General features: G+C 38.9%; 1 protein-coding gene across 3 annotated transcripts in view; it reads left to right on the forward strand.

Moving 5' to 3' along the window:
• Nucleotides 1-26860, forward strand: part of nlgn1 (neuroligin 1) — a 399552-nt gene that overhangs the window by 144981 nt on the left and 227711 nt on the right. For 2 of the 3 annotated variants that reach the window (XM_086225325.1, XM_086225326.1), the window contains one exon: nucleotides 21531-21590. The exons of the other annotated variant lie outside the window; for it this stretch is intronic. In XM_086225325.1, coding sequence (XP_086081451.1) covers nucleotides 21531-21590 — 60 coding nt within the window. The remainder of the gene's footprint in view (nucleotides 1-21530; nucleotides 21591-26860) is intronic. 3 annotated transcript variants of the gene reach the window in all.

Here is a 26860-nt window from a genome sequence, read left to right on the forward strand (position 1 = left end):
AGCCTTACTGCTGATGCTATTGACTGATAAACAAAAACACTTCATTGATTTGACATTTTCCACCCAAACCACAAGGATGAACAATACATATCATCAGTCAGACAGGGGTGCGCGCAAGTGGCAATAACAGAGAGGGTGAAACTGGATCAGAAAATTTATCATTACTGATATTCTTCTTGAATGGCCCAACAGATCTATGAGTTGTGGATCCCTTTTGATCACAATTACAAGTCAACCAAATTACACACAAAAACGTTTCAGTGTCCTAGCAGTAACCTCAAAAGACAACGAGCTCTGTGTATACTAAGTATAGTATTTCTTCCACCAAAAGATAGGAAATACAGAGATTTGTGCAAGTGAATTTCTGTTTCATTTTAAAAAGTCTGAAAAAAATCAGTCACACTTGTTTTCAGACGTCTGTAAATTCAGGTTCCGCACTCAGTTACACAGAAGAGCTTTACTATAAAGCATCAGTATTTTTTTTTCACATGTACGCATGAACTGCAGTTGCGAAGTGTTGCATGTTTGCTGCTCAAGAGGATCAGCTTGTCACCAGTGCCTTTGTAGAGTGTCCTGTTCTACTGCTTTCATTTTTTGCTTGCCATGGTTTTCACCACCTCTCTTAACTCGAAGTTGGGCTGCCATGGTTGAACATTTTGACACATACAAAGGCTTTTTAGCCTCCACTATTTTATTGACTGGTGACCTTTACAATTGTAGGGATTTAGATCACAGCAACTTTGTAGAAAACATTCTACATTATTTTCTGACTTGTCTGATCATTACTTCCAGCATAATAATAAACAACTACACTTTTAAAACTGATCCATGGTCCCACGGCAGGGACGAAACCACACTGCTCCTCCTCGATCTGAGGTTTGACTATCGCCCTGACCCTTCTCTCCAGTACCCTGGCATAGACCTTTCCAGGGAGGCTGAGGAGTGTGATCCCCCGATAGTTGGAACACACCCTCTGGTCCTCTTTCTCAGGACCACCCCATTCTGCCACTCCAAAGGCACTGCCCCTGATATCCACGCAATGCTGGAGAGACATGTCAACCAAGACAGCCCCACAACATCCAGAGCCTTGAGTTCACTTTCATGAAGGGTCTTTTGAATTGTTCTTTGTCTGGCCCTTCGCCTAAGACCAGTCTGCCTTGGGTGCGGCAGTAAATCTGACTTGTTCACGGTGAGGGTTGGATTGCCTAGGCTGCCCTTTGTCACCAGTTATGTTCATAACTTTTATGGACAACATTTTGAGGCGCAGTTGGGTGGTGGAGGGGGTCGAGTTTCGTAGCGGGAGGATGTCATCTCTGCTTTTTGTGGACCGGTCAATCTACGTTCCAATCCTCACCGATGGTCATGAGCTTTGGGTAATGACCGAAAGAACAAGATTGTGAATATAAGCGGCCGAAATGAGTTTCCTCCCCAGGTCGGCTGGGCTCTCCCTTAGAGATAGAGCAAGAAGCTCAGTCATTCAGGAGGGACTCAGAGTAGAGCCGCTGCTCCTCTATGTTGAGAGGAGTCAGTTGAGGTGGTTCGGGCATTTGGTGAGGATGCCTCCTGGATGGCTGCCTCAGGAGGTTTTCCAGGCATGTCCAAACAGGAGGAGGCCTTGGGGCCGACCCAGGACATGCTTGAGGGATTATATCTCTCAGCTGGCCTGGGAATGCCTTGGGATTCCAAAGCATTCCCTGGACTTGGACCAACCAGATAAGTGGAGGACAATGACAATGACAGCGACTTTTAGAACTAATTAAATTGAAGAAAATAACTCTTACATTCATAGAGATGCACCTTTTCATATTGTTTTGTGTTATAAGTATGAATAATATTGCATTTGCTGATGTTATGCTCACCTACTGTCCAGTATACTGTAGCCCAGAGATTTAGAGCAATTTGGTGAATTATGGTATGGAATTATGTTACATCACATCAAGGTTACTATTCAAGCTAGCAAAATACCAATTATCTGTGGTACTGAGACAAGAGGTTAAAGTGAAGATGATAAACCCTCATTTCCTCTTTACAGTTCCTCTCAAATGTGATAAAATGGTCAGATTGCATCTGATGTTGTATACAACTTTATCTTTTTTCCCTAGATAATGAGTAAGAAAAAAAATATGAAAATAAAATAAATATCAAACTCCACGATAAATGCAATCTATTAATGCCCAAAACAGCAGTAAACGCTGTTAATTTAAAATGAACTTAAAATTATGGTTCAAGGATAATCAAGTTGAAGGACAATATCTAAGTTGTTCAAATGGATCGGTGCTTTATCTTTTATGGACAGACCTTATTTTACAATATTTTGTGTCCTTATTATGTGTGTTTTCAATTATATATACAGTAGTACTGCTACTGTATGTTTATGTGTTCTTTGTAGTGATTATCGCACCTACCCAGGGAACTGCAGTTGGAAATTAGCCTAGATGGCTAAACAGTCACATTAACAGAATTGTATGTCAATGTGAACTGTCCCTGTAATTTAAACTACTTTATAACATAAAAATCTTAAATTTACATCTTCCAGATTATTAGGTTGATTCAATACCACTTTCCCACTGCACAACTAGTCCAAAAAAAAATCCTGTTCTAATTGCATGAGGAAAAGAAGTTGCCTTTTTTGTTTTTGTTTTGTTTTGCTTTTCCTTCAAGTGTAGCATCTTGGACTTGTATACGATCTTTGGTAGCTGCAGTAAAAGTTGCATGGAGGACAGTGGGGAAGTTTCTGCTGCATTTTCAGTCTCAGTCATTTTTCAAACTTGGCATCAACTGAATGATGTTAGAACACAACTTTTGGTATTGAATTTGTGGCTGAGATTTCAAAAAGCAGTGGAAGTTACCAGCAGAGGTGAGAAGGTCTGATTCCTCTGTGTGCATTCTTGATAGTGGAGCTCTAGGAAGGAAGGAAGATTGGAAGCACTGAAAGCTGGCAGAAAATTATTGTATTCACCCAGAATTTTTATTCTCGTTAATACTGATCGAAGCTGTTTTACTGCACCTTCAAAAAACAAACAATCCTATATAGTATCTACAGTAAGGGGATGTCAGCTGTTTTTTGTTTTTTTTTAATTTTTTGGCCAGTGGGGATATGGCTTAAGTGAAAGTCAATCTCACATACCCTCGGGATCTTTTTTTTTATTATTATTTTTTTGTCCATTGACAAAGTCTGTGTATTTCTGTTCCCTCATAAAAATTAAGATTACTGACATTACCTTTCACAGTTTTTGAAGAAGGTATCCTATTCTAAGTTTCACCTCCTAATGTAACATCAGTGTCAAAGAGGGAATGATGAGCAGTCACTTGACTAAACAATCAATACAGTAGAGAACAATAAATCAACATTCAATCCCCCCAGAAAAAGCACTTTTGACCCTTTATACTTCTTTTCATAAATAAGAAAATAGCTTCCTCTCTGACTTTATCTCCTCTAAAGCTACCACTATCTCTTCTTCACTATGTCATTATCACCTTCTCTCCTCTGCCTCAGCCTTTCCTGTGTTAAAGATAAAGAGAATATCCTGTTTTTCCTGCTCCTGCAGACAGGAGTCAAAACAATATTGCACCCAAAAAGGGTAATTTGTTCATCAAGTACTTGCTTTTAGTTGTTGTGAATTCAAGAAGCAGTATATTCCCTTGATAATGTTTGGGGGCTGGAGCCTATCCCAGCTGCTTTTGGGCGAGAGGTGGGGTCCATCCTTGATGGGTTGCCAGTCCATCGCAGGTTCAACATATATAGACCGACAACCATTCACACTCACAGCCATGCCTATGGTCAATTTAGAGTATCCAGTTAGCCTAGTCCCCATTTGATGTCTTTGGACAGTGGCAGGAAGCCAGAGTACCCGTACAGAACCCACACAGGCACAGGGAGAACATGCAAGCGCCACACAGAAAGACCCCGTGCCCGAGCTGGGGCTCAAACCCAGAACCTTCTTGCCGTGAGGTGACGGTGCTAACCACTGCACCACCGTGCTGCCCCATTGAAACACATTTTATCTATAAAGCCCAAGCTAAGGCACACTCTGTCCTTTGTCCCTTCAAATGAGGAAAAGTAACATCTTTCTTTTTGTTGTTTTTGTTGTTTCATTTATAATTTATATATCGTCACCTTCTTAAAATAAACACTTAAGTAATTTTTCATGATTTTCAGAAAACACAAAAAACTGGAGAAAAAAAACATCATAAGGAGTTGATTTAGGCAAAAAAATTGTCAAAAAGTGACTTCAGCAATCATTTTAAGAAGCTGATCAAGGAAGATGATAAAAAAAAAGTTCTCGAAAAATTCGGAAACTTCTAACTTTCTATTCCTTTCAGGCCCCAGTAACATGTTGAAGGTTTAAAGCTCTCTCTAAAAAAAGAAAAGAAAAAAGAACTCACAAGGTTACAGCAAAACAGCTTGAAAACAAAACTTCAGTACATGGCACAACATATTCAACTGGAACCACCCACCCCTCATCACATACCAACATTTTGACTCTACCTCCCCCTGTAAGGTAAAGGTCTCATCGCCCCCCCCCCCCCCCCCACACATCCAAGGCTGATTTACAGAGCTCAAAAGAGCTGAGCCAGGAATGGATAGATGAAATATTGATGAAAAGCTAAATGTGTGATTTGTAGCATGGCATCAAAGGCATCTAAGAGAGAGAGTAGGAAAAAGGGAAGGACTGAGACAGGAATGATGCATGTATGCATGTTAATGTTCACAGATGCTTCAGTCTGATAAAATTGTATTGTTATGTTATGTAAGAGATTGGGAAATCACTTTTGAAATAAGGGCGGCACGGCAGTGTCACCTCACAGCAAGAAGGTTCTGGGTTTGAATCCTGGCTCGGGCATGGGATCTTTCTTGTGTGGAGTCTGCATGTTCTCCCCGTGCCTGCGTGGGTTCTCTCCGTGTAGTCCGGCTTCCTCCCACAGTCCAAACACATGCAAGAGGAAACTAGGTTAATTGATACTCTAAATTGACCATAGGCATGGCTGTGAGTGTGAATGGTTGTCGGTCTCGATGTGTTGGCCCTGCGATGGACTGGCCACCTGTCCAGGGTGAACCCTGCGTCATGCCCAAAGGCTGCTGGGATAGGCTCCAGCCCCCCTGTGACTCTTAATAGGCTAAGTACTAGAAAAAGGATGGATTTTTGAAATAAATTTGTTGTCTGAATATACATTATCATACTGAAAGGAGATTTTTGCAATTCTTCAAACAGGGAGCGTTTGTTTCATTAAATCTGGTTTTGTTATCACCAAGCATATGATATCGCAGTTTATAGTTTCAAAGTCAGAGGAGTTAGTTTATTAAATGAAAGAAATCCGTTAGGCTCGTTAAATTTGTCATTAACTTCCAGAACTACAGAAGTTTTACTTACTTGTTCTAACATACTTTCCTCATACTTACTTCACCTTCTTTTTTTATTTCATTAAAATTAAAATCAGAAGAGAATTGTTCTAAGAGCACTTTTCATAAAAAGCAGGTACCCCTTTCATTTTGATGAACAAGAAGAGACCCTGGAGTAGAAAGGATCTGTGTATGCACTGATAATGCACTCTTGTAGGGTGGTTCTGTGTTATCCTCTATACCTATATAACCTATACCAGAGGCCTGGGAGTTTTAGGGTTCTGTGCTGTATTTTAGCTGCTGATACTGGCATCACTTAAAGTAGAATAAAGTGAGTAAGAAATGCCTTTATACTGTGTCACTAAAAGACACATAATGTTTCATTTTTTTTAAAAAATGATAATTCAACGAACAAAAAATTCAATGACTTAAAAGAAAACAATTACTATTATCTGTTATTATGTGGTAACAAGATGACGGTATTGCAGACGCACTGCCTGTCAAAGTTTGCCCATGTGACCCAACAGCAGTCCAGTGCAATTTGTGCTGTCAGACACTCATGAATGTGATAATCAGGTAGTTAACATTCTTTCTGGCAAGAAGTAAAGACTTTGACTGGTTGACTGAAAGGCCTAAATCATAGCATACAGACTGTAAGGATATGAGCTGTGGTCAGTCCATTTAGAAATGTTGAAAACTTCCTACGACCACTAACTCTGTGGTCATATGAAGTACAAATTCATTCCCCTGCTCTTTCGTCCACCCTTTTCCTTCCTTTTTTTACTCTTCCACCCCGTCACCAGCACTTCTTTTTTGAGCCAAATGCTAATGCAGGCAGAAGGCTCTTTGAAATTGAAATGATGTGAAAATAGAATTGCAGTGGCAAATGAGCTGTATTTGCTGGTCCCAATGGGGCCAAACGAGCCCTTTGAACATGTCTCTCCCCCAGTGAGGAGGCCCTGTTCTGGGCTGTGGTCTCTCTGGCACTCCCCTCCCTTTTCTTGTGCGCTGGAGAGCTCCCAGAGGAGCAGAGATCAGGATAAAACTGATAGGGATGGAGTTTATGTCACATATGCACTCCAACACATACTGTATATATCTGTATACACAGCCGTATTTGTACATATACAAATACATTTTCAAAATCAAGAACATGCAGATTTTTTTCCGCATGCACACAAACTCTTACTTGGAATCTGCAACTGATATTCACTAATGCAAAATTAATAAATGAAATCACTGAACATACACAAATCACATATTCATCTAATATACTGTAATTGTATACCGTACTGTAATTACAGTAGAATACATTTTGACCAAGTTAAGCATTGACTTCTAACTAATGCGTCTTAAAAACTAAAGCAAATAAAGTCACATTAAAGTTATCAAAAAAATAAACTTCAATCCATGTGGCTTTGAAATAGACAGAGATGCCACATAAGGCTGAAATGAATATTTTTGCATCAGTATGCTTCAAATGAATGAATTCAGAGGGTATGTTGTCTGACCCAAAGGTAAAATTGTTTATATACTGTATCTGGTTTTAATGTCTGCAACTGTAGGTTGGTGGAAACATATCTGTGAATTTAGATATATAGCTAGACTTATGTTTCAAATCACTATGGGAATTTGACAAGATGTGACAAGATGAATACAATAGATTGATTTTATTGATAGACATTACAGATATTTCAGGATTTTTTTCTATTCTCTCCCTCTTGTTCTAAATGAATAAGGGGTAATAATAGAGCCCCATTGTCCTCCTGACATATGACGACCTATTGATGAGGAAGAGATGGCTTCAGAGGTCATTTAATTGGAGCAACTGTCATGTTAAAACTGCAGTATTTTTCCTGTCCAAGTCAACAAACATGGATTTTTCGACCAATTCTTAAAAACCCAAGGGAGAGATCAGAGGAGGGAATGAGGAAATGAGTCTGACTGTCTAGGGCAGAGAAACATTTGAGAAACAACAATGTGACTGGGTATGGCTTATTGAAATATAACACAGGGTGTTTATAAGTATATGACAGTGCATGTGCCCCTGTAATCCATACACATGTTGGTGTGTCAAGTTAACAAAACTTCAAGGGATTTCTGTCTTTATAAGGCAGAACAAGCCTTTACTTCTTAGTCGGTGGCTGAATATGAGGCCTGACTCAGCCTCATTTCAGTCTCACTGCCTCCGGCATCCCTTTCTGGCAGGCCGCCCATTATGGAAATACCCCTCCGGCTTAATGGACATTTCATTTAATAATCTACGATTGATCGCTGCTGGTAATGATATATAAGCAGGAGGGTTTGAGGACGAAGAATATTCATAGTCAATAATTGGAAAAGGTAGCGAGCTCTGCGGAAACTGTGGTGACTGTGTTGCCAATAATAGCAACTTTCCTGTTGTCAATATGGCATCTCTGTGTTTGCCAGTGGCAATTAGCACCATGAAGTCATGTTGCTGAGTTAGACTCACATCAACCTCACAGACCTCATTAGACACACTTGACCTTTTCTACATGATGCTAATGTTAGATAAATCTAATTATAACACACAGGTGACTGATTGTGTCACATATGCACAGACATTTGATATTTTTTTACATACAAAATGGTGATCGATGATATATTTCTCTCTTGTAAGTGTTAGTTGATTTAAGCACAGTAACATTAAATTGACAATATGCAGATGTAGCTTGTTAAAACTGCACTATTGAAATTCTAGAAATCAGTCCATGGAGCTTTTGCCAACTACTGAGTGACTTGTCCAAGTCATTGAAGGAGCTCAGACATTTAAATCATTGTCTAGTAAGTCTTTCAAGCTTTGGTATTCACAAGCTGGTGAGGTTCACTTTAGATTTCATTCAGTAGCTTTTTCTCTGAATTTATCAAGATTTTGTCTTGCCGTATTAACATGACTATGGATTACTCTGTTTGTATGTTTCTTTTGACATCCTCCATCTCTGTGACAGGGATGAATTTGTTGAGTATGGAATAGTACCAATTTTTAAAACCAATGTGTGTTAAAATAAATGTGTTGTTTATCAAAATAAAGGATTACTAATTTGATTAATATTAATACATTGAATTTATCTGCAAAGTAGGGAACTCATAGAATCTGGTTTTATTTAGGGCAGGTTGAGTGAAGGAAAAGAACCCTCAGACAGTTTTACATTTTTAAATATTAAACAGTTAAAAAATGGTTAAATTAATGTTTTCAATGTAACAGTATTCCAGCAGTCTTCCTTTTTTACTTACAGCATGAATAGCAATGTACTATCACACATCCATTTAACCAAATTGTTGTGCCTCTCTTCTTGTCACTTGACAAGACAGTTTTTCCAAATTCTTTTAAGTTCAGTTGCACTCAGATCAGTAGATGTTCTTCTAGTGTAAATAATTCAGCAGCATTTGTTTCTCCACCATACAGAAATATGTATCGTGTGGCTAATGAGATCTCACTATCGCAGTCTTCACTGATATATCGCCTTCTTAACCCTGATTTATGCTTCTGCATCGCGGCAACGTCGTACCTACGGCGTCGATGCAGACCCCTACGTGGACCCTACGCAGTAGCCTGACGTGCGCCTTTCAAAAAATCCTGACTACACATCACGTCGACGCGTCGTGACGTGAACGTCAAGGACTGTGATTGGTCCGCTCAGAGGAGGTCGCCGAATGCATGAAGAGGTGGAAGAACCTCCACGACAAATATGTGCGTCTCCGGAAAAAAAATGGCCTCAAGAAGTCATGTTTGTCATGACAAACTTTACAGTTTGATTCATGAAAGCAAACAGTAGTTCAAAGAAAAGCACTGGACTTTCTGTTGTAAATAGTTTTGTTTTGGAATCCGACAAGAGCCCCCCGAAACCATACAAAGACACAGCCACACCCCCCTAGCTGCTTGGCGATGATTTGCAGAACAACGCGTTCCCTTGACACAGAACTTTGAATGCTCAATGATGGTGTAGTGTCTACACCGTCGCCGCGACGCAGAAGCATAAACCAAGCTATAGGGCCATGGGACATGTGACCCGTGGAGAGCTCCAAACATACGCACACACTCATCTTAAGATTTTTACAACCATGCAATCATTTTTGTGACATTTAATGACATTTATTATTAATGGAACCAAGATATGGTGGTCGAGTATGGGTGATGCTGAATAGAACTCTGCAGACGTTACAATTGTGCTTTCATGTGTGTGTTTTAGATGAATGGTTGTTTGTATGGTGGGTGGAGGGGAGGTGTTGTCTACAATGAATATAGTTTTTTAATGACATTTTATTATGATATTACATTATATATTATCACATTATATTGATCTAACTAAAATGTCTCATGTCTCAAGCAGGTAAAATGGAATATTTTGATTAGAAGACAAACAAGATATGTAGCTTGAGGTGGGATGTGAACCCAGGCTTTCATGTTTCAGAGGGCCAATGTCACATTAAATACTATTTTAGATCAGTCACTGGCCTTAAACTTCAATTCAAACATTCAGCATGAATGCTTGAAACACTTATTTTACAAGAGCAGGGTGGTGAGGCCCCTTTAAATGTTTTACTGCATCTTTTAGTGATGTCATAATAGAGACAGATGAGAGAGGAAGCTATGACAGCATAAAACACACTGGGATTCCTTCCCAAGCAGCTGCACATATGTGGCTTTTACACTAATTGGCTTTGTCACCACAAAGCCTGGGGTTTCCTTTTAAGATGTCCTTTACATTTACGCCATTTACACAAACACAGACACACACAGCATGCACTCACCCGCCCACCCACACACACACACACACAAACACACACACACGCAAACACACCCACACATGCACGTGTATGTGCACACAATAGAAACTGGATAGATGCTCATCTTCACTAAAAGTAAGCTTTTGGCTGATGTGGTATCTCTGCAGTCCAAGACACACACAGTTTGTCTGTGTGTGTGTTTGTGACTGTATGCTAAATCTCATCCCATTTCACCTTTCATAGTAGTCCCTGTACTACGTCTTTCAGAGGAAACAGGCACATGTTGGACAGAATGGTTTCAAGAAAATAAAAAGCGGAGTCTGATGGCATGTGATGCCTTCTGGGGCTTCAAGAAAGACTGGTTGAATGATAAAAGATGAGGTTGCTCTCATCTTATACATCAGAATAGAAAATCTGAATGTTTTCACTTTACTGGAGGTAAACTAAAAAAAAAATGAGAAAGTAACTGGAGTTCTTAAATGAATATGGGTTGGCCATGTAATTAAAATGTCAGCAATGAAAGTTTGCTCTTTTCTAAAAATAACAACATGAGCAAAACCAAAACAAAAGAAATAATCTTGAAATTGAAATAAATTGATTATATCTTGAAATGATGATGATATGATATGATATATGATATCTTGAAATAAAATTGATCAGTATAAAGAAAATTCTCAATATAATATTGTTTTTGTTTCCTCTCTCACAATATTCAGAAGCCATAATACATTTTGAAAATAAACTATCAAATAAAGTAACTAATGAATTACAAAAATAAAACACTATTGTATGAATTAAAACAAAAACAAATAAGAAAGTGCATTGAAAAGTATTGAATAAAGGGGTAATTTTCAAGGGACACTCAAAATTGCCAAGCATGCTGGTAAGTCCTAAAAGTTGATGGAGAAAGACATGCTAAATTCATCAGTATTAGCCAAGGAAACTCATCAATTGACCCTTTTCCTCTCCAACACATTCTTGATCACCTTTGCTGATAAGGCTGATACAAAGGTTTCCCCCCCTGTGGTTGGCTGCCCACCATTACAATGTCTCTCACTTTCAACTGTCAAAGAGAGAATGAGAGAATTTGAGTAATCATAACTCAATGAGCAAAGGCACAGACATGCTCTGTTTGCAGCTGGTGAGACTTGCCTTTGCCTCTTCAGGAACAAAGTGGTATTACAATTCTACAATTCTACAATTTCATTTAGCAGACGCTTTTGTCCAAAGCGACGTACAACACAAGCAAGAATTCAGACTTTTTTTCAGACTATTATGAGAAAATGCAAATGAGTACCAGCTTGTTCAGACTGACACCAACCCTTTTTGTTGTGGATATTTATATGTTTTCTATCTTGTTTATACTAAAGAAATACTACTTTATGATGATAAGTCAACAGTCTCATGTCAATCATTGAACATACAGGACGAGAAAGCTTCCGTCAATGTCCCTGGGCTAGTATCTCTGAAATATTTCTAATAGTTTGGGGAATGCATCCAAACAACAGAGAAGAGTGGGCTGTTGGCCTTGACACTTTCCAAATGTCCTTCTAATGTGGCTTATTTCTGTGGCACTTGATGTGACAGAAATGGGGCAGAGGTGTGTAAATGCGTTGAGTTAGCAAGTGTGATGAAGAGCAGTGTGGTGCACAGGAGCCAGGGTGGGAGCACTCAACACTGCTGTAGCATTTTATTACTGGCGTACAGTGCACTTTGGATTTGCTTTGATAGTGTGATGATATTTGAGATACTCACTTTACCACCATAAGAAAAAACACTAAAATGTGAGTCCAAAATGTACACTAAAGTGCACATTACTGCCATGGATATACAGTGCATTGTAGTGAAAAGCAGGAAGAAAAGAAACGATATAGAAGTTGTTAAAGCCGCAATCATGAATAAATCCAACACATTCTATCACTGGGCCATTCTAAATGCAGCTTTCCACAAACATCTTTTCTGCTGAGTCTTTCCTCTAACCCTGAAGTCAAAATCCATATTTCTTTCTTGTGTAAGTAGGGTCACAAACTTGGTTTTAAAACCTCTGCAGTTCCTGTCATGCCATATTTCACAGAGCAGTGGGTGAACACAGAGCAGAGCTGACAAGTCTCACTGCATGAGGAGAGAGAGCTCGCTTCAAAAACAGCTTGACTCCCTGATAAATGGACTGGCTACTGGCCTATTAGCTGACAGTGTTGGTCAAAATGAGTCACTTAACAAAAAGCAAATAAATACACTTGTCTCTTTAGATGTGAGGCATGCTGCCCAAACACATCCTGAGAAATATTTGGAGAGACTGGTCAGTGAAAGCTAAACCACTTTGGTTGAGGTTCAACCCCCTGAAACCAGAGTGACTGAGAGTAGACTATTTGGAATAAACTACAATATACAGTATCTATGGGTTAACCAAACTCATAAATCAGAGTAAAACTTGTCCTTTGACAAAAATTCCTTATCAGTCAATCTTTTGTTTTTGTTTAGTATTACTGCAACGCTCACATGGCAATTCATTGTCATTGTGTGTGTGTGTCTGTGTCTCTGTGTGTGTTCAGAGATGTTTCCTTCATAATTGTAGTTAAATAACTTCCTACTCTTCCTTTTCTCCTCTATTCACAGGTAGATGCTGTACAGTTTTTTACAACACTTAATAACTTCCAGACCATTACTTACCTGAATTCGGTGGAATCTTGAACAGAGATATATATCTAGATAATCAGCCTTACCAATAACCGCTTTACATACAGTTGTGGACACTCAATGCATCCTGGATTTTGAGATTCGATCCCCATGTGGTTTTGGCTAGATTTAGTGACATTCTACTACTTTTCCAATGTAAACCTTGGTGAACAGGCCAAACCAGTTGCTGTCTTATTAGAAGTCTCTCTCTCTCTCTCTCTCTCTCTCTCTCTCTCTCTCTCTCTCTCTATCCATCTCTCTAGCTCATTCTCTCTCTATCCATCGCTCTCTCTCTCTCTCTCTATCCATCTCTCTCAGTTTCTGTCTTTTCTTAAACAAGACAAACAAAACAAGACACTAGTTCAAAAATGTACAAATGTCAATGATAGACAATAAATGAAATGATCCACTGCAACACGTATATATATTTTGCAATACTTCATCGCCACTGGATTTGAGAGAAAAACACCATTTTTTCACTTGTAAGAAATATAAACGGTTGCAGATACATCAGATTAAAAACCTTTGTAAGCGGAAGTTATGTAAATGTTTATGACATATGGAGGTGCATTTTAAACCTTGAGAGAGCTGTCCACTTGTGTTTGGATCAGGCCATGACTGATTTTATATACAAGGTTTGAACAGGTATTGGAAATATGTTTACATGTAAATGGCCTCCTGCCTGTGGATTTACAGCCTGCTTCGCTAGATTACCTTGTAAACAATCAATTATAAATTTCAATCTAATCACTTGCAGTCAAGAAACAGAGCAGTCAAGGAAAATTAAAAGAAACTGAAACACAGTGAAATGTGATAACATAAACTTATTCAGATGAAATTAGCTCTTGAACAAGGGGAAGAAACAAAGATGATTCTTTGAGAATAATCTTCTTCCTTATTGTTGATGTCTCTGGAGAGGATTCCTCATGTTCCCCTTTTGGTCAGTGTGGTAAGTGATATTATCAAACAATTGTGTCTCCTTGCAGATAAGTGTGCTCCTGACTAGACACAAGATGCTTGGTCTTAAGCACAAAATGTAGATCTCGAGTAACTTATTTTGGACCTAGAATGCCAAGTTACAACCCTCTTATCATGAGACATACTGTATAAGGTCTGTTGGATCCACTGACCCCTGGCTAATTGCTGAATAGAAGCGGTTTTGAAATCTGCTTTAAATCCAGTGAATGTGGAAATGCCCTTCAATTTTAGTGAAGTCATTACAGTACATGATGTTTCTCTTGTTTGATCTGCTTTGATGTTTAACTAAGCATGCCCTGCTTCCATGCTCCTATTTTACTGTGAAGGACGTCCGACTAAATCCTTCTATATATGACTTTAATCAAGATTCCATCTGCTCCGGTTTCATAAGCCAGCAGCTTGATTGTAGAGCAGAAAGGAAACCCACAGTTTTGAACATGTCAACCCATAAACAACCATATTTCATAAATACCAAAAATGGGTCTATAAATTACCCATGATATCAGTGCAAAGGGACAGAAACAGAAACCTATAAAATTAAATAAAATGAAAAATGCTTGTGAAAATTTTTTCCTGTCCTTTTTTTTAAACTTGTTTGCAAAACACTAGTCACACGTGCTCCCACATCCGCCACCCTTGTCCCCAAGGCTGCTTTTAGATGACTCACTGACATTGACAGTGTGTGTTTGTTTCATCATACAAGTAGCAAAGTACAGAATGGTGAATGCAAGTATGAAATTAATAGCACAAGTCAAGTCAAATCAAGTATTGATTAGTATTGTATTAGTATTAGTATTGATAGTAGTTGTATTTATAACAACAAAAGTTATCTCATGACACTTTACAGGTGGAGCAGGTCTAGTACCACACTCCTTTAATGAATTTACACCCAACAATTCTCCATCAGCAGCACATCCAGCAACAGCGATGACGAAAACCCTCCTTTTAACAGGCAGGAACATCAAGCAGATCCAGGCTCAATGGGGACGGCCTTCTGCTTTGACTGGTTGAGGGAAAGAGAGCAGGAGAGCGGGGCAGAGACAAAGACAGATAACACAGACACAATTGGATGAGATGGTGGAAAGTATGACATGTTGATGAAATGGGAGGAAGGTGCAAGCAGAAAAAAAGATTAATTTAAGTATTGCAAAAGAAATATTTTATTCTATCGTTTTACTTGAGATGAAAGTTAATGTTCAGTCCATCATGGACAAGGACATGGTTTCAAGATTGTGGTTTGAGGGTACTGAAAAGAGCAGAATTCAAAATTTTCCACATCTGAAATGAGTAAAGTAAGGTCAGTGGAGCTGTGAGATCAGGCAGTGATTGGCCAGGTGTGTGGAGGATTGGAATGTATCTGTCAGGCTCTCCTTTTTTCTTCAGTTTAAAGTCTTTAAAGAGATAAAAAAAAATTGTGCTTCCAGAAGGACATTTTGGTGCACATTTTTCTGTCTTGCACATTCTGCCTTTTATGGAAACAGCTTAATGTGCAAAAACTTGAAAACATTTATATGGCTGCATCAGAGATTTCGTTTTTTTTTGGGGGGGGGGGGTGAAAAGTAAATATGGTGAACTGGACATGGAAAAAAATCAGTAAACTCAGAATTAGTCTACCTGGTTATTCCCATACTTTGCCTTTGCCTTTGTCTCCAGAGAAGCAGCATTGTGGCCGTACGAGCTTACACTAAAGATCAATTACAGTTTGTCCAACTAAAAGTAATTTATTAAGAGCATCCATTTTTTTCTCCATTTTAAACTGGTAAATAGCTTTGGAGAGCCAAAATAATGGGCTGACCTGTTGTGTTTTCAATTTTTTTTTTCTCCTATGCTGCTTTACAACAAAATTCTGTACACCACCATCTTCTGATGGAAGTATGCACAATGTAAACTGTACTATTGGCTTCAAACCACTTGACTGAAACAGCTGTTTCTAATTTGCATTAGAGGCATTTCTAATGGTAGCTCAACATTTTATGAAAACATGGCCACTGAAAATTTGCATCCCAGTAGTCTTCGCTGCCCCATACTTTCTGGACTTTTGCCCTCTGAACAGCTGTATCAGGCAGACTCTGAAAAGTGAAGTTTGTTTTAGCAAGTAAATACCACATTTCCTCTTCGCTAATGACAGTGGCTATTAGTTTTGTAATGTGCAAATTGCCAATTTTGGAAATAGTTGGGTTGGTAAAAAAAACCTGGTGGGCATTATGGACACACCGAGGTGTAGCCTAGCAAAAAAGAATATTACCATAATCAAGGCAGGAAATGACAAGTGTCCTCACTAGTGTCTACTTGGACTTGAGACTTGAGTTAGTATCAAGTGTTGGTTGGTTGGGTTGGCCTGAAATAGATGTTTTCATGTTTCTAAATGTCCCAAGTCAATTTCAGCCCATTACCAAATAAGCTGTATCTCATAGGTTTTGGTCCTCTTTCAGCCTCCTTATTTATTTCAACCATTGGATCCACAGCCCCAAAGCAAGAACATACTGTAAGTAATGTGTGAATGTAGATAATCGTGTTTACACCACATAATGAGGTATTGGGACATCATGGTTATTTCCTGTGTTTCTGTGAGATCAGGACAAAGATGAGTCCTCAATGCATTTGTGAAGGAGCCTTCCCACATTATGTCCAGCTCTACATACACCAGCAAGGGTAAAAATTTGAGCTTGTGTGATAGAATTTCATCCAACAAATTAACTGTATTTTTAGACAACAGCCACATCCTCACGCTTTCAGTGAGCCCAGTGCTCACAGTATGTAATTCCTCTCATCAGAGCAGTTGCTAAAGTGCATTAGACTGCCAGGTCTTCCTTTGGGAGTAGATCTGTATTTATAGTTTACAGCCTGTAGGGATTTTATCCAAGGTCAGTAGTAGATTACCTATTTGGCTCACTGAACTGTGTGCTCTGTTAGATCCCCATTTTTAATGTGCATTGGTGATTGATTAAGCCACTGTGTTTCGATGCCACTGTGGACCTTGACGGATGCATAGAGAGAGCAATATGTATGTATGGATAGCTCTTGTGCTGAATGTGCGATCGATGCATGGACTCCTTGCAATAATTACCTCCTCTTGAAAGGGGGAAAGCCTGAGGGTTGACTGTGTGTCTGTGTGTGTGTGAGGGGGTGTTTGTGAGACGTGATTAAAGCCATTAATGTGTGTGTGTGTGTGTGTGTGTGTGTGTGTGTTTGTGTGTGTGTGTGTGTGTGTGTGTGTGTGTGTATGTGTGTGTGTGTGTGTGTTCTTCTCTCAAGCTAGCCTTTTGAGTCTTGGATTGTTACAGCTCCTCCTTTATCATTGCTGATGGACAATGGGAGACATCCATCCATTTTCTTCCACTTATCCTGTTAAGGGTCGCGGGGGGCTGGAGCCTATCCCAGCAGCTTTTGGGTGAGAGGCAGGGTTCACCCTGGACAGGTCGCCAGTCCATCGCAGGGCAAACATATGTAGACAAACATCCATTTACACTCACATTCATACCTACGGTCAATTTAGAGTATTCAATCAGCCTAGTCCCCAATTGCATGTCTTTGGACTGTGAGAGGAAGCTGGAGTACCAGAGAGAACCCACACAGGCACAGGGAGAACATGCAGACTCCACACAGAAGGATCCTGTGCCCGAGCCGGGACTTGAACCTTCTTGCTGTGAGGCGACAGTGCTAACCACTGCACCACCATACTGCCCAAGGGTATATATGAGGAATGAAAATGGAACAAAAATAGAGAAAAGAGAGAAAACATTAACCATCATAATTTTCCCAACGAATTTCCATGTGTATCTATCTATCTATCTACACTATTCAGTCCTTCTAGAAAAAAAAAGTTTGTTGTGATTGTTGGAGGCTAAAATCCTTCATTATGCGGCATGTTGTCTTAAAAAATTGCAATGGCATATGCAGAATATTTATGCAATTTTATGTAATGAAAGTTGTGGGAATTTGCAAAATTTCAATCTATCTATCTATTTATCTATCTATCTATCTATCTATCTATCTATCTATCTATCTATCTATCTATCTATCTATCTGCCTATCTGTCTATCTATCTATCTATCTATGGATTGTGATATTTACTCTGTTTCATTCAGCTCTACCCACCCGCCTTGGTTTTGGACACACAGTTTCTTGACTTAATGAAGCATTATTACCACACAGAAAAAATCATTAGGTCCAAAATTGACTTAGCATACTGTGTTAACTCCAGCCAGCATACATTGTAGCATTCAAGGGAAGGGTAGTTACAAAATTTAAAAATAAGATAGAAAAAAAAAATCCCATCATACTGAGTCCATTTTGATCTAATAATTATTAGTACCCAGTGGTTTGTGAATGCATGCTTTAGTTCCTAAGAAGTTGCTATAAAAATAAGTATGGGCCCAATTAGAACAAATTTTTACAGGATAAATGCTTTCCTTCATCCAATTTGTTCCTTTTTGAATGCTGTTTCCTTACAGAATTTATTTTGGGACAGATCTATTCGACAGCAAAACCTGTGCCTGTGTGGGTTCTCTCCGGGTACTCCGGCTTCCTCCCACAGTCCAAAGACATGCAAGAGGTGACGAGGTTAATCGGATACTTTAAACTGATCATAGGCGTGACTGTAAAAACGCATGTTTGTCTGTCTATATGTGTTGGCCCTGTGATGGACTGGCGACCCGTCCAGGGTGACCCCCGCCTCTGGCACAAAGGCTGCTGGGATAGGCTCCAGCCCCCCCGTGACAGTTAACAGGATAAGTGGTAGAAAATGAATGGATTGATGGATATATACATATATATGTATCTGTCTATCTATCTATATATAATATATATAGAGAGAGAGATGGAGAGAGAGAGAGAGCAAGAGAGAGAGAGATCCAGTGCTCACTGTTCAGATTTGATGTCAGATGTTAGCTCACTGCTGTTGGTGTGTGTTTTACTATCACACATATATGCTCACTGTGACAGGTAAAGAAGCACAGGTCAGTGCTGAAGCCTCCTGTCACTGGATGGTTTACAATTGACACCTGATTGCTCTATTGTGTGTTTGTGTGTGTGTGTGTGTGTGTGTGTGTGTGTGTGTGTGTGTGTGTGTGTGTGTGTGTGATAGGAGCTGTCATGCAGCTGTCTTGTCAGCTCTGATCCCCACTAACCTTCCGTCAAACAAGATGCCACACTAATAGCAGCACATGTGCCTTCCACATCAATCATTTTGTCCATTCCTTTACTGATTCTCAAGTTATGGTATGGTTATTTATCTATCTACTGTATCTATCTATCTATCTATCTATCTATCTATCTATCTATCTATCTATCTATCTATCTATCTATCTATCTATCTATCTATCTATCTATCTATCTAACTGTGCATATGTATGTGTGTGTGTATATATATTTGAAGGTAACACACTTTTAAAGCATTTCTCACTTTCGTAGTCATTTTACATTTTTAAAGAGGCAAGATTTCTGTCTCTATGCTTGTTCAGCACATGGAAAGCAGAAGTCAGCTAATGCTTATCATATTGCTTGTCAAATTCACCAGAGAAATGATATGCAGACAGCCACTGTTCCTTTTTATTGGAAGTCACAAAAAGGAAAGGGTTGACCACCAGTAGTATCTGAATAATGGGAAATAGGAAAAATCCCCATGAACTATGCACTAAAATAAATTCCACTCATGTGCGTCTCTTTAAATAGGATCCAACACAATCAGTATGTCACCTTTTTGGTCTTTTGAATTTTGTGGATACTTTTTATTCCAAATTTTCTTCACATAATGTTTAATGTTTCTCTAATGTGTAGTATGATGATGATGATGATGATGATGATGATGATGATGATGATGACGTGTGAGTGTGTGCGTGCATACATGCATGTGTGTGTAAAGGTTTAAGCACAGCCATTTTGGTTTCATGCATGTTTACAGACTTGTAACGAGGCATTTGTGTGTATCTGTGTGTGCGTGTTTGTAAGGTTTGTAAGTATGTGTGTTAATCGTTTTTACTTTTGTGGAACTATATTATAGTGTATGTCTACATCTCAAGTGATGTGCATTTTTCAGAAACTGTTAATTTTCATAAAGAAACAGCTGACCACTTCCCCTGTTGTACCAGGCAAACAAAACAAAAAAAGGTTTTTTAACTTACTACCTATAATTGAAAATGACATTGACTATAAAACTAATTTGACATTTCAACAAATGTGCCTACTTGCTTCTTTTTTGAGGGTTGAATGAGAAGCTTGATACTCCTCTAATGTCTTCTTGCTAAAGTATGTATCTGGATTCCAGCCTCATCACCGAAGGTAACGAAGTTCACATTCCAGCTCTTGTAAATGTCAGGGAATTCCTGTGGTTTTGTCAACAACATAAGGTTGCAGCCAGAGCAGGACTTGCGCTACCTGGCCAAAAAAACAAACTCTGGGCCCTATTTCAAGCATGGTGTAACTGGCACTCGATCAACTCAAGCATCATAACTAGTTTCAAGTTGGTGTATTTTCACATCAAGTATCCTCACCCTTTAGCTAGTAAATTAATATGCCCTCCATCTGCACCAGCAGGTGCTTAAGCCTTATTAGGCCTTAGTTAATGAGGCTTGATCTGGTGCAATAATGGTGCATTGTTATTTTGGGACACCAGAAAATGTTTTTGCACCATAGATTAGTAAAGGCTGGTCTTTGGACTACAGTATAACATGTGAAGTGCTATTTAAAGAGAGCATCAATCAGATGAGCAGATGTGCAATACACTGATGCCAAGAAAATACCAAAAAATATCAAAAGGAAGCTGAACACACCCTGAATGGCATGCACATATCACATTCACCAACAGTCTGGTTCCATAGATCACTTAAATAGGGCCCATAGTGTGTGGAATCACCAGTTAACATACCTACTGAAACATACAGCACCCAAAGCAAAGATTTACACATAGCACATGTTTAGTGTTCTCTTGTTGGCAGACTGACACTGAAAGTACACAGCAGAATGATTAGCACACCAGCAGCAGGTGAAGCAATGACACTGTTATTCTACATTGTGTGGGATAATGCTACGTTTATTGATATATTGACCAAATATTGGGAATCTACATGGTTACTTTCTTGATTCACATAGATCCCTGTAAGTAAGATTAGCTGCATACATTTGTTTTAAATTTTGTCAATGCAATTCTCAACATTGGAAAGGTGAGAAACTGTTAAAAAAAAAAATTGTATTTTCTTCTCGCTCTGCTTTTTTATGCAGCAGTGCAGCCTATGTTGGATGTGTGTGTGTGTCCGTGTGTTTAGTGTCCCACACATTCACACACTTCAATTCAAAAACAACAGGGGGAGTGTGTCGCAGGCTTGTTGAAGGTTCTGCTCTTAAAAATGCTGCTTATCTCATACAGTCACTGCCTCTGTTTCTTTTACAGTCCAGTAACTGATTATTAAAGTGCTGCTGTGGTTGTCATATGTAGAACTGATGTGACCATTTGAACTGTTTCAATCAATTTTATGTCTGTGGAACCCTTAGGTTTATCCTGAATTAAGTTTTCATTTTCAACACAGACTTATATTTTTTCACTTCTTTTTGTCCCTCTTTTCTTGCTTAAATGAACACAGTGAATTCTTTCTGAAAAAATGTGATGTGGACATTACGGTCATATTTACCAAGTCTCACAGTCGGTGTGAAGATTTTTCCAAAACCAAAAAGGGGACTTAAGACACACTTAATGACATACTTTCTTATCTTTTGAGAGCATCTTTTCAAGGCTGTATGTGTTCTTGATCACCCTGTTTTCCTCCTTCCTTCTCCTTCTTGGTCCTTATAGGTCCCCTTACAAAGAAACACACTGATGATTTAGGTGATAGTGACCGCACGGAAGATGAAGGTATTTTTTCCCCCCGATGCCAAACTGATTTGCATGACAAGGAAAACCAAACTTACCCTTACTCTTCCAATTTTTTCCTTCTTTGATTTTCTTACATTTCTTGTCCTTTTTTTGAAAGTGATGGACATTTTCTTTTTGCTCTTTACTCTTTTTTGGGCTGGATGTGTTTTGTCCTTTTCAGCTTGATGTCTAAAGTTTACATGTCTTACAACCATTCTTTGATATTAACATTGTAACGTAGATTCTCTGCTTGGGTTTGATGTTTCTTTTACCTTTTTCTTTCCTTTTCTATGTTGCATCCCACCAGCAGATTAAAACTATTAACCCTTTAGCCACTTCTTGTCACATTTTTGCATGTTTTTGTTTTTATTCGTCTCATATTAAAAATCAGACAATGTTTCAAAGACCAACGACTGTTTAGCTGGCTTGCACCTATGCTAATATTTAGACCTGTTCAAATGTGGGGCGTCAAACCAATGAAGTGGGTATCCTATATGTGCCCTTAAAGTACTAAAACGACAGAAAAAAAAAAAGAGAAACATACTTTTTTCATTATCACTCTCAGTCAGTGTTGCTGCAAATATGTTTAGGTTATGTGGCACAGGTTATACACTTTAAGGTAGAATTGGAACTAAATTACCACACTCCAATGCAAGTATGCAAGATTCATGGTTCAACAGTCACAGTGGCCATTAAATAAAGAACTTCATTCCCAAATACTGTGTGTTTTGTGTCTTTAAACATGGATTTGCCAGCATATACTGCAAATTCGACAATAATAAATTGACACAGCACTCAGTGGAGTTGACAGAGTTTTAAGTGACCACGTTGGCTCTCCATTTGAATGCATTTTGAAGTATGCACATAAATGCTTTGAGTCTACTATATCGTCATAAAGATGTCTTTCCCATGCCTCAATACTTATCTTTAAAATGTTTGTACAACAGATTATCATTCTGCACTGTTTCTGGTAGATTGACACTATCTGATTTATTGAGTTCATCTCAGTATAGAAACCCTAATATGCAGATATTATGTGATGACAGCAGAATTAGGTATATATAATACTCCCTCTGACAAGTCAAATAAACCGTAGCACTGCATAAAATGTAAATAGATGGATGTTCAATTTTTCATTTCTTTGATTTTGTTTTATGTAAATGAGCTCCTCTTTTTTCATGAATTTACATAATTATATCACTGGATGATACAGAGGAACACAAACAATTACAATGTGACTGAATCCTTTGTAGTCATGGATTTATAATTTGTACTATATTTGTAGAGACACAAAACACAACAACTCCAACTATTATTTGCTGAAAAACTCTCCAATCAGTGGAAAAGTCCTTTCAAGAGATTTTTTTTTTCAAAACAGCACACAGTTTCATGATGATGAATAACCAAAAGTTGATTACTTAGGTCTAATCCAGTAAAAGTAGCAGAAGAAGACACCACACTAGTTTATTTGCCCACACTGTCTCAATTCTGAATATGGCTACTGTGCAGTAAAGTATACAATATTTGAGATGTGTTAGTGAGCTGATATTCCATCTAACAAATAAAGTTAATACGCATAGCTAAAAAATATTTTTTCAAATACTAGTAAAGAACGTTAATGTAGTTCTGCCTTAACACAAAAAACACAGGTGAAATACAACTCATTATGTACATGCCTATATTGTGAAAAGAACTGAGTCAGTATTCGAACTGAGCTGAATAAGAAAAACATGAAAGATAGCTGACTGTTGTTTCTCTTCTTGATATAAATGAAGTGCTGTTTGAAATGTGCAGCTGTTGGAAATCCATTAATCTCATAATGAGATATATAGGAAATAAGAACCTTTTCTTCTTTGCCATGAACAGGCAGCTTTTTGGAAAAAAAAACATACTAGGAATGAAATGTCCTTCATAAAACCCTAAGATGGAGTTCTATCCCGTCAAGGCAACTTTAATGACAGGCAGAACGTCCTAATAAGGCATCTCTACTGTATAATATGATGAAGTAAACAGCAATTACATTCAAATAAGGCTCACAACCATCCGGATTCCTTTGATCTCTCTCTCTCTCTCTCTCTCTCTCTCTCTCTCTCTCTCTCTCTCTCTCTCTCTCTCTCCTTCACACACACATACAGACACACGCACACGCAAAGTCACCCAAACACACACACATGTACATTCATTCACATGCACACTGTTACACATACACAAACATTAGACTCACACAGATCTACTCATTGAAATCCCAGCAATCTTCTCATATTATCTAAAAAAGGGACCCAGGTCAGACAACTATTCTAGTTTAATTTATAAAAAAAAAATATGCACAAACACACATGCATACTCCCGCACACACAAACACACTCAGATGGTGAAACATTTGGTTGGTCCCTCAGATCGGCTTACATGGCCCGCCCCCCATGCATTCTATTTGTTCTTAGCCCCTGATCTCTCCTTTCCTCCCCTCTGCAAATTCATGAAGGACCCCCCCCCCCCCATTTTACTATTGTTTTATACTCAATAAAGCTAGTGTTTTTAATCCATTTGTGCTGGGAAATGAGATAACAGGGCATTGCTTAAAAACTCAGGATTATGTTGTTGCTTTTTTCTTGCTAATAAAATTGTCAGATAATCTAGAAGTAGGTACAGGGAAGGGTGATGTTATGGACACTGATAACAGCAAAGCTCTTATAGAGCCCTTGGTAACCTATATAAAATAATTACACATAAATACCTATGTGATATTTATTTATATTTATACACTATGTATATATATATATATATATATATATATATATATATATATATATATATATATATATATATATATATATATATATATAATGTATATAGTACTTTGCCCAATGATATAGATTTTGTTGACAGAAAGAGGACAAGCTGAAAGCAACTAAATGATCATAAAAGCGCAACTGGGGATTGTGCTCTAGCTTACTGGCCCAGAGGCTCCAGTCACATCTCCAACCCTTGAGGCTGCTTGACATCACATACAATGAATTCAAGTAAACCTCCCATGATACCTACTGTAGTACCCATAAGTGAACAGAGAAGAGGAAAATACAGCAACGGGAGAAACAACGTCACAGGAGGATGATGGGATGACAGGATTTTCCTTGTTTTTATATATATATATATATATATATATATATATATATATGCAATACTGTAACTTAAGGTTTAAGTGGACAGAGGGACCATAATAACTGCAAGCCATCATAACCAGAGGACCCCTCAATACTACAATTCTACAATGCCACAATTTTATATATATTTTACGATTTTAATGCCACGGATGATTTTCTCCAAAGCGACGTACAGCACAAGCAAAAATTTAGACTGAAGGAAAAAACCTTATTAAGTATGACAAAATGATTTGTTTGATTGGCTGCAGATGCTGCCATGTAGTGGCTATGTGCCATCTCGTGGCTATGTAACCACAACTGACAACCAACCAACAACCAATAATTTAACGTCAACAGTTTCTTTCAACATTCAACACATTCAATATTCAACATTGTCAGTGCTTTTATAGTATTCACTAAGAGATGAGTCCTAAACCTTCTGACTCATTCTACTGCTGAGGACCAAGAGGAGAAGGGTCAGATGTAAGTGCCTAGGTTTTCCCCAAACAGGGGAATCTTCAAATGTCTCTTAAAAGTAGAAAAGGACTCTGAGGATCGCATGAAGCTGGGTAGATTATTTCACCATTTGGGAACAACAGAGGAGAGGAGTCTCAGAGCCATGCTGGGCTGGCAGCACCAGCCATCTCTCACAGTCAGAGCATAGCGAGAGAGAGAGTATCAAACTGGATGAGGAATTCCAGGTAGGCAGGAGCCATTCTTGTCACTGTTTTTAAGGCAGGAGAAGCGCTTTAAATTTGATTTGGGATGCTACTGGAAGCCAGTAAAGAGATATTAACAGCAGGGTGACGTGCAGTTTTTGGCAAGTTAAAGATCAGATGTGCTGCTGCAGTCTAGATCATCTGCAGAGGGTTAAATGTACATGCCTGCAAGGAGAGATTTGCAGTAGTTGATGTGTAAAAGAACAAGGGCCTGTACCAAAAGCTGTGCAGCTTGTTACGTCAGGTAGGGTCTGATCCTCCTGATGTAATAGAGGGCATATCGACAAGACCGAGCAATTGAGGTCACGTGTACCTTTAAGGTCAGCTGGTCATGACACCCACATTTTTGACAGAGTGTGTGGACATGAGTTGATTTGAATCGAGCAGAACACTGATTTATGGTTGAATGGAGGGACAAGCTGGAAAGACAATGAGCTCAGTTTGGACAGATTAAATAGAAAGTGGCGTTCCTTCATTTATGTGGAGATATCAGCCAGCCATGCTATGATCTGAGCTGAGACAGTTGTGTCTTTAGGTGGAAAAGGCAGAAAAAGCTCACTGTTGTCAGCATAGCAGTGGTAAAAGAAGCCACGTGAGCAGATTATAGCACAGAGTGAGTTGGCGTATAAGGAGAAGAGTAGGGGACCAAGCACTAACACCTGGGCTACCCCTGTCGATAAGCCATGTGATTCAGACACTTCTCCCTGCCATGACACTCTGAAGCATGTACCTGTGAGGTAGGACTTGAAATACAACAGGACAGACTGAGCAGGTCAGGCTCAGATAATTGGTTGCTGATGGTGAGCCCCTTCTCAGTTAAGAAAGAGGCAAACGTATCTGGAATCAGTGCAGTTGAGGGCTGTGTGGCTGTGTGGCTGGAGGAAAGAGTAAGGAGTTAAACAGTTTTCTTATATCAGAAGCAGAACAGATCTTTTTCTGATTAAATACTTACTTTGCAGACTGTAGGCAGGAAGTGAAGGATGCCGGTTTTTGTTGGTAGGAGGACAAATCAGTGAGTTCTAGGGATTTACGCCACTTTCTTTCTGTTGCCCTGAGTCCTGCTCTTTGTTCTCTCAGAACTTCAAAGAGCCATGGACTTCATGGAGTTTTCTTTGCTGGTTTAGACACCAGGGGGAAGAGTTTGTCCAGAGAGGATACCAGAGGGGAACAGAGTTTTTTTGTAGCATCATTAACAGGCAGTGAAGAGAAATGTGTGTGGTCAGGTAGTGCACACCTTATCTGACAGTTGTGTTGCTTTGAGGGACTTCAGGTTTCTACGAAAGAAACCATCTGTGTGGGTGCCTGTGTTTGCGGATAGGTTGCAGAAAATTGTACCAAGAAATGGTCTGAAAGAAGTAGTGGGGTAACTTTCACATCTGTTGTTGAACAGTTACGTGTTAGTGTGAAGTCA

Source organism: Aulostomus chinensis, chromosome 14, assembly GCF_037954235.1.
Source record: "Aulostomus chinensis isolate RoL2024-O1b breed Wild chromosome 14, RoL_Achi_v1.0, whole genome shotgun sequence".
Classification (NCBI taxonomy): domain Eukaryota; kingdom Metazoa; phylum Chordata; class Actinopteri; order Syngnathiformes; family Aulostomidae; genus Aulostomus; species Aulostomus chinensis.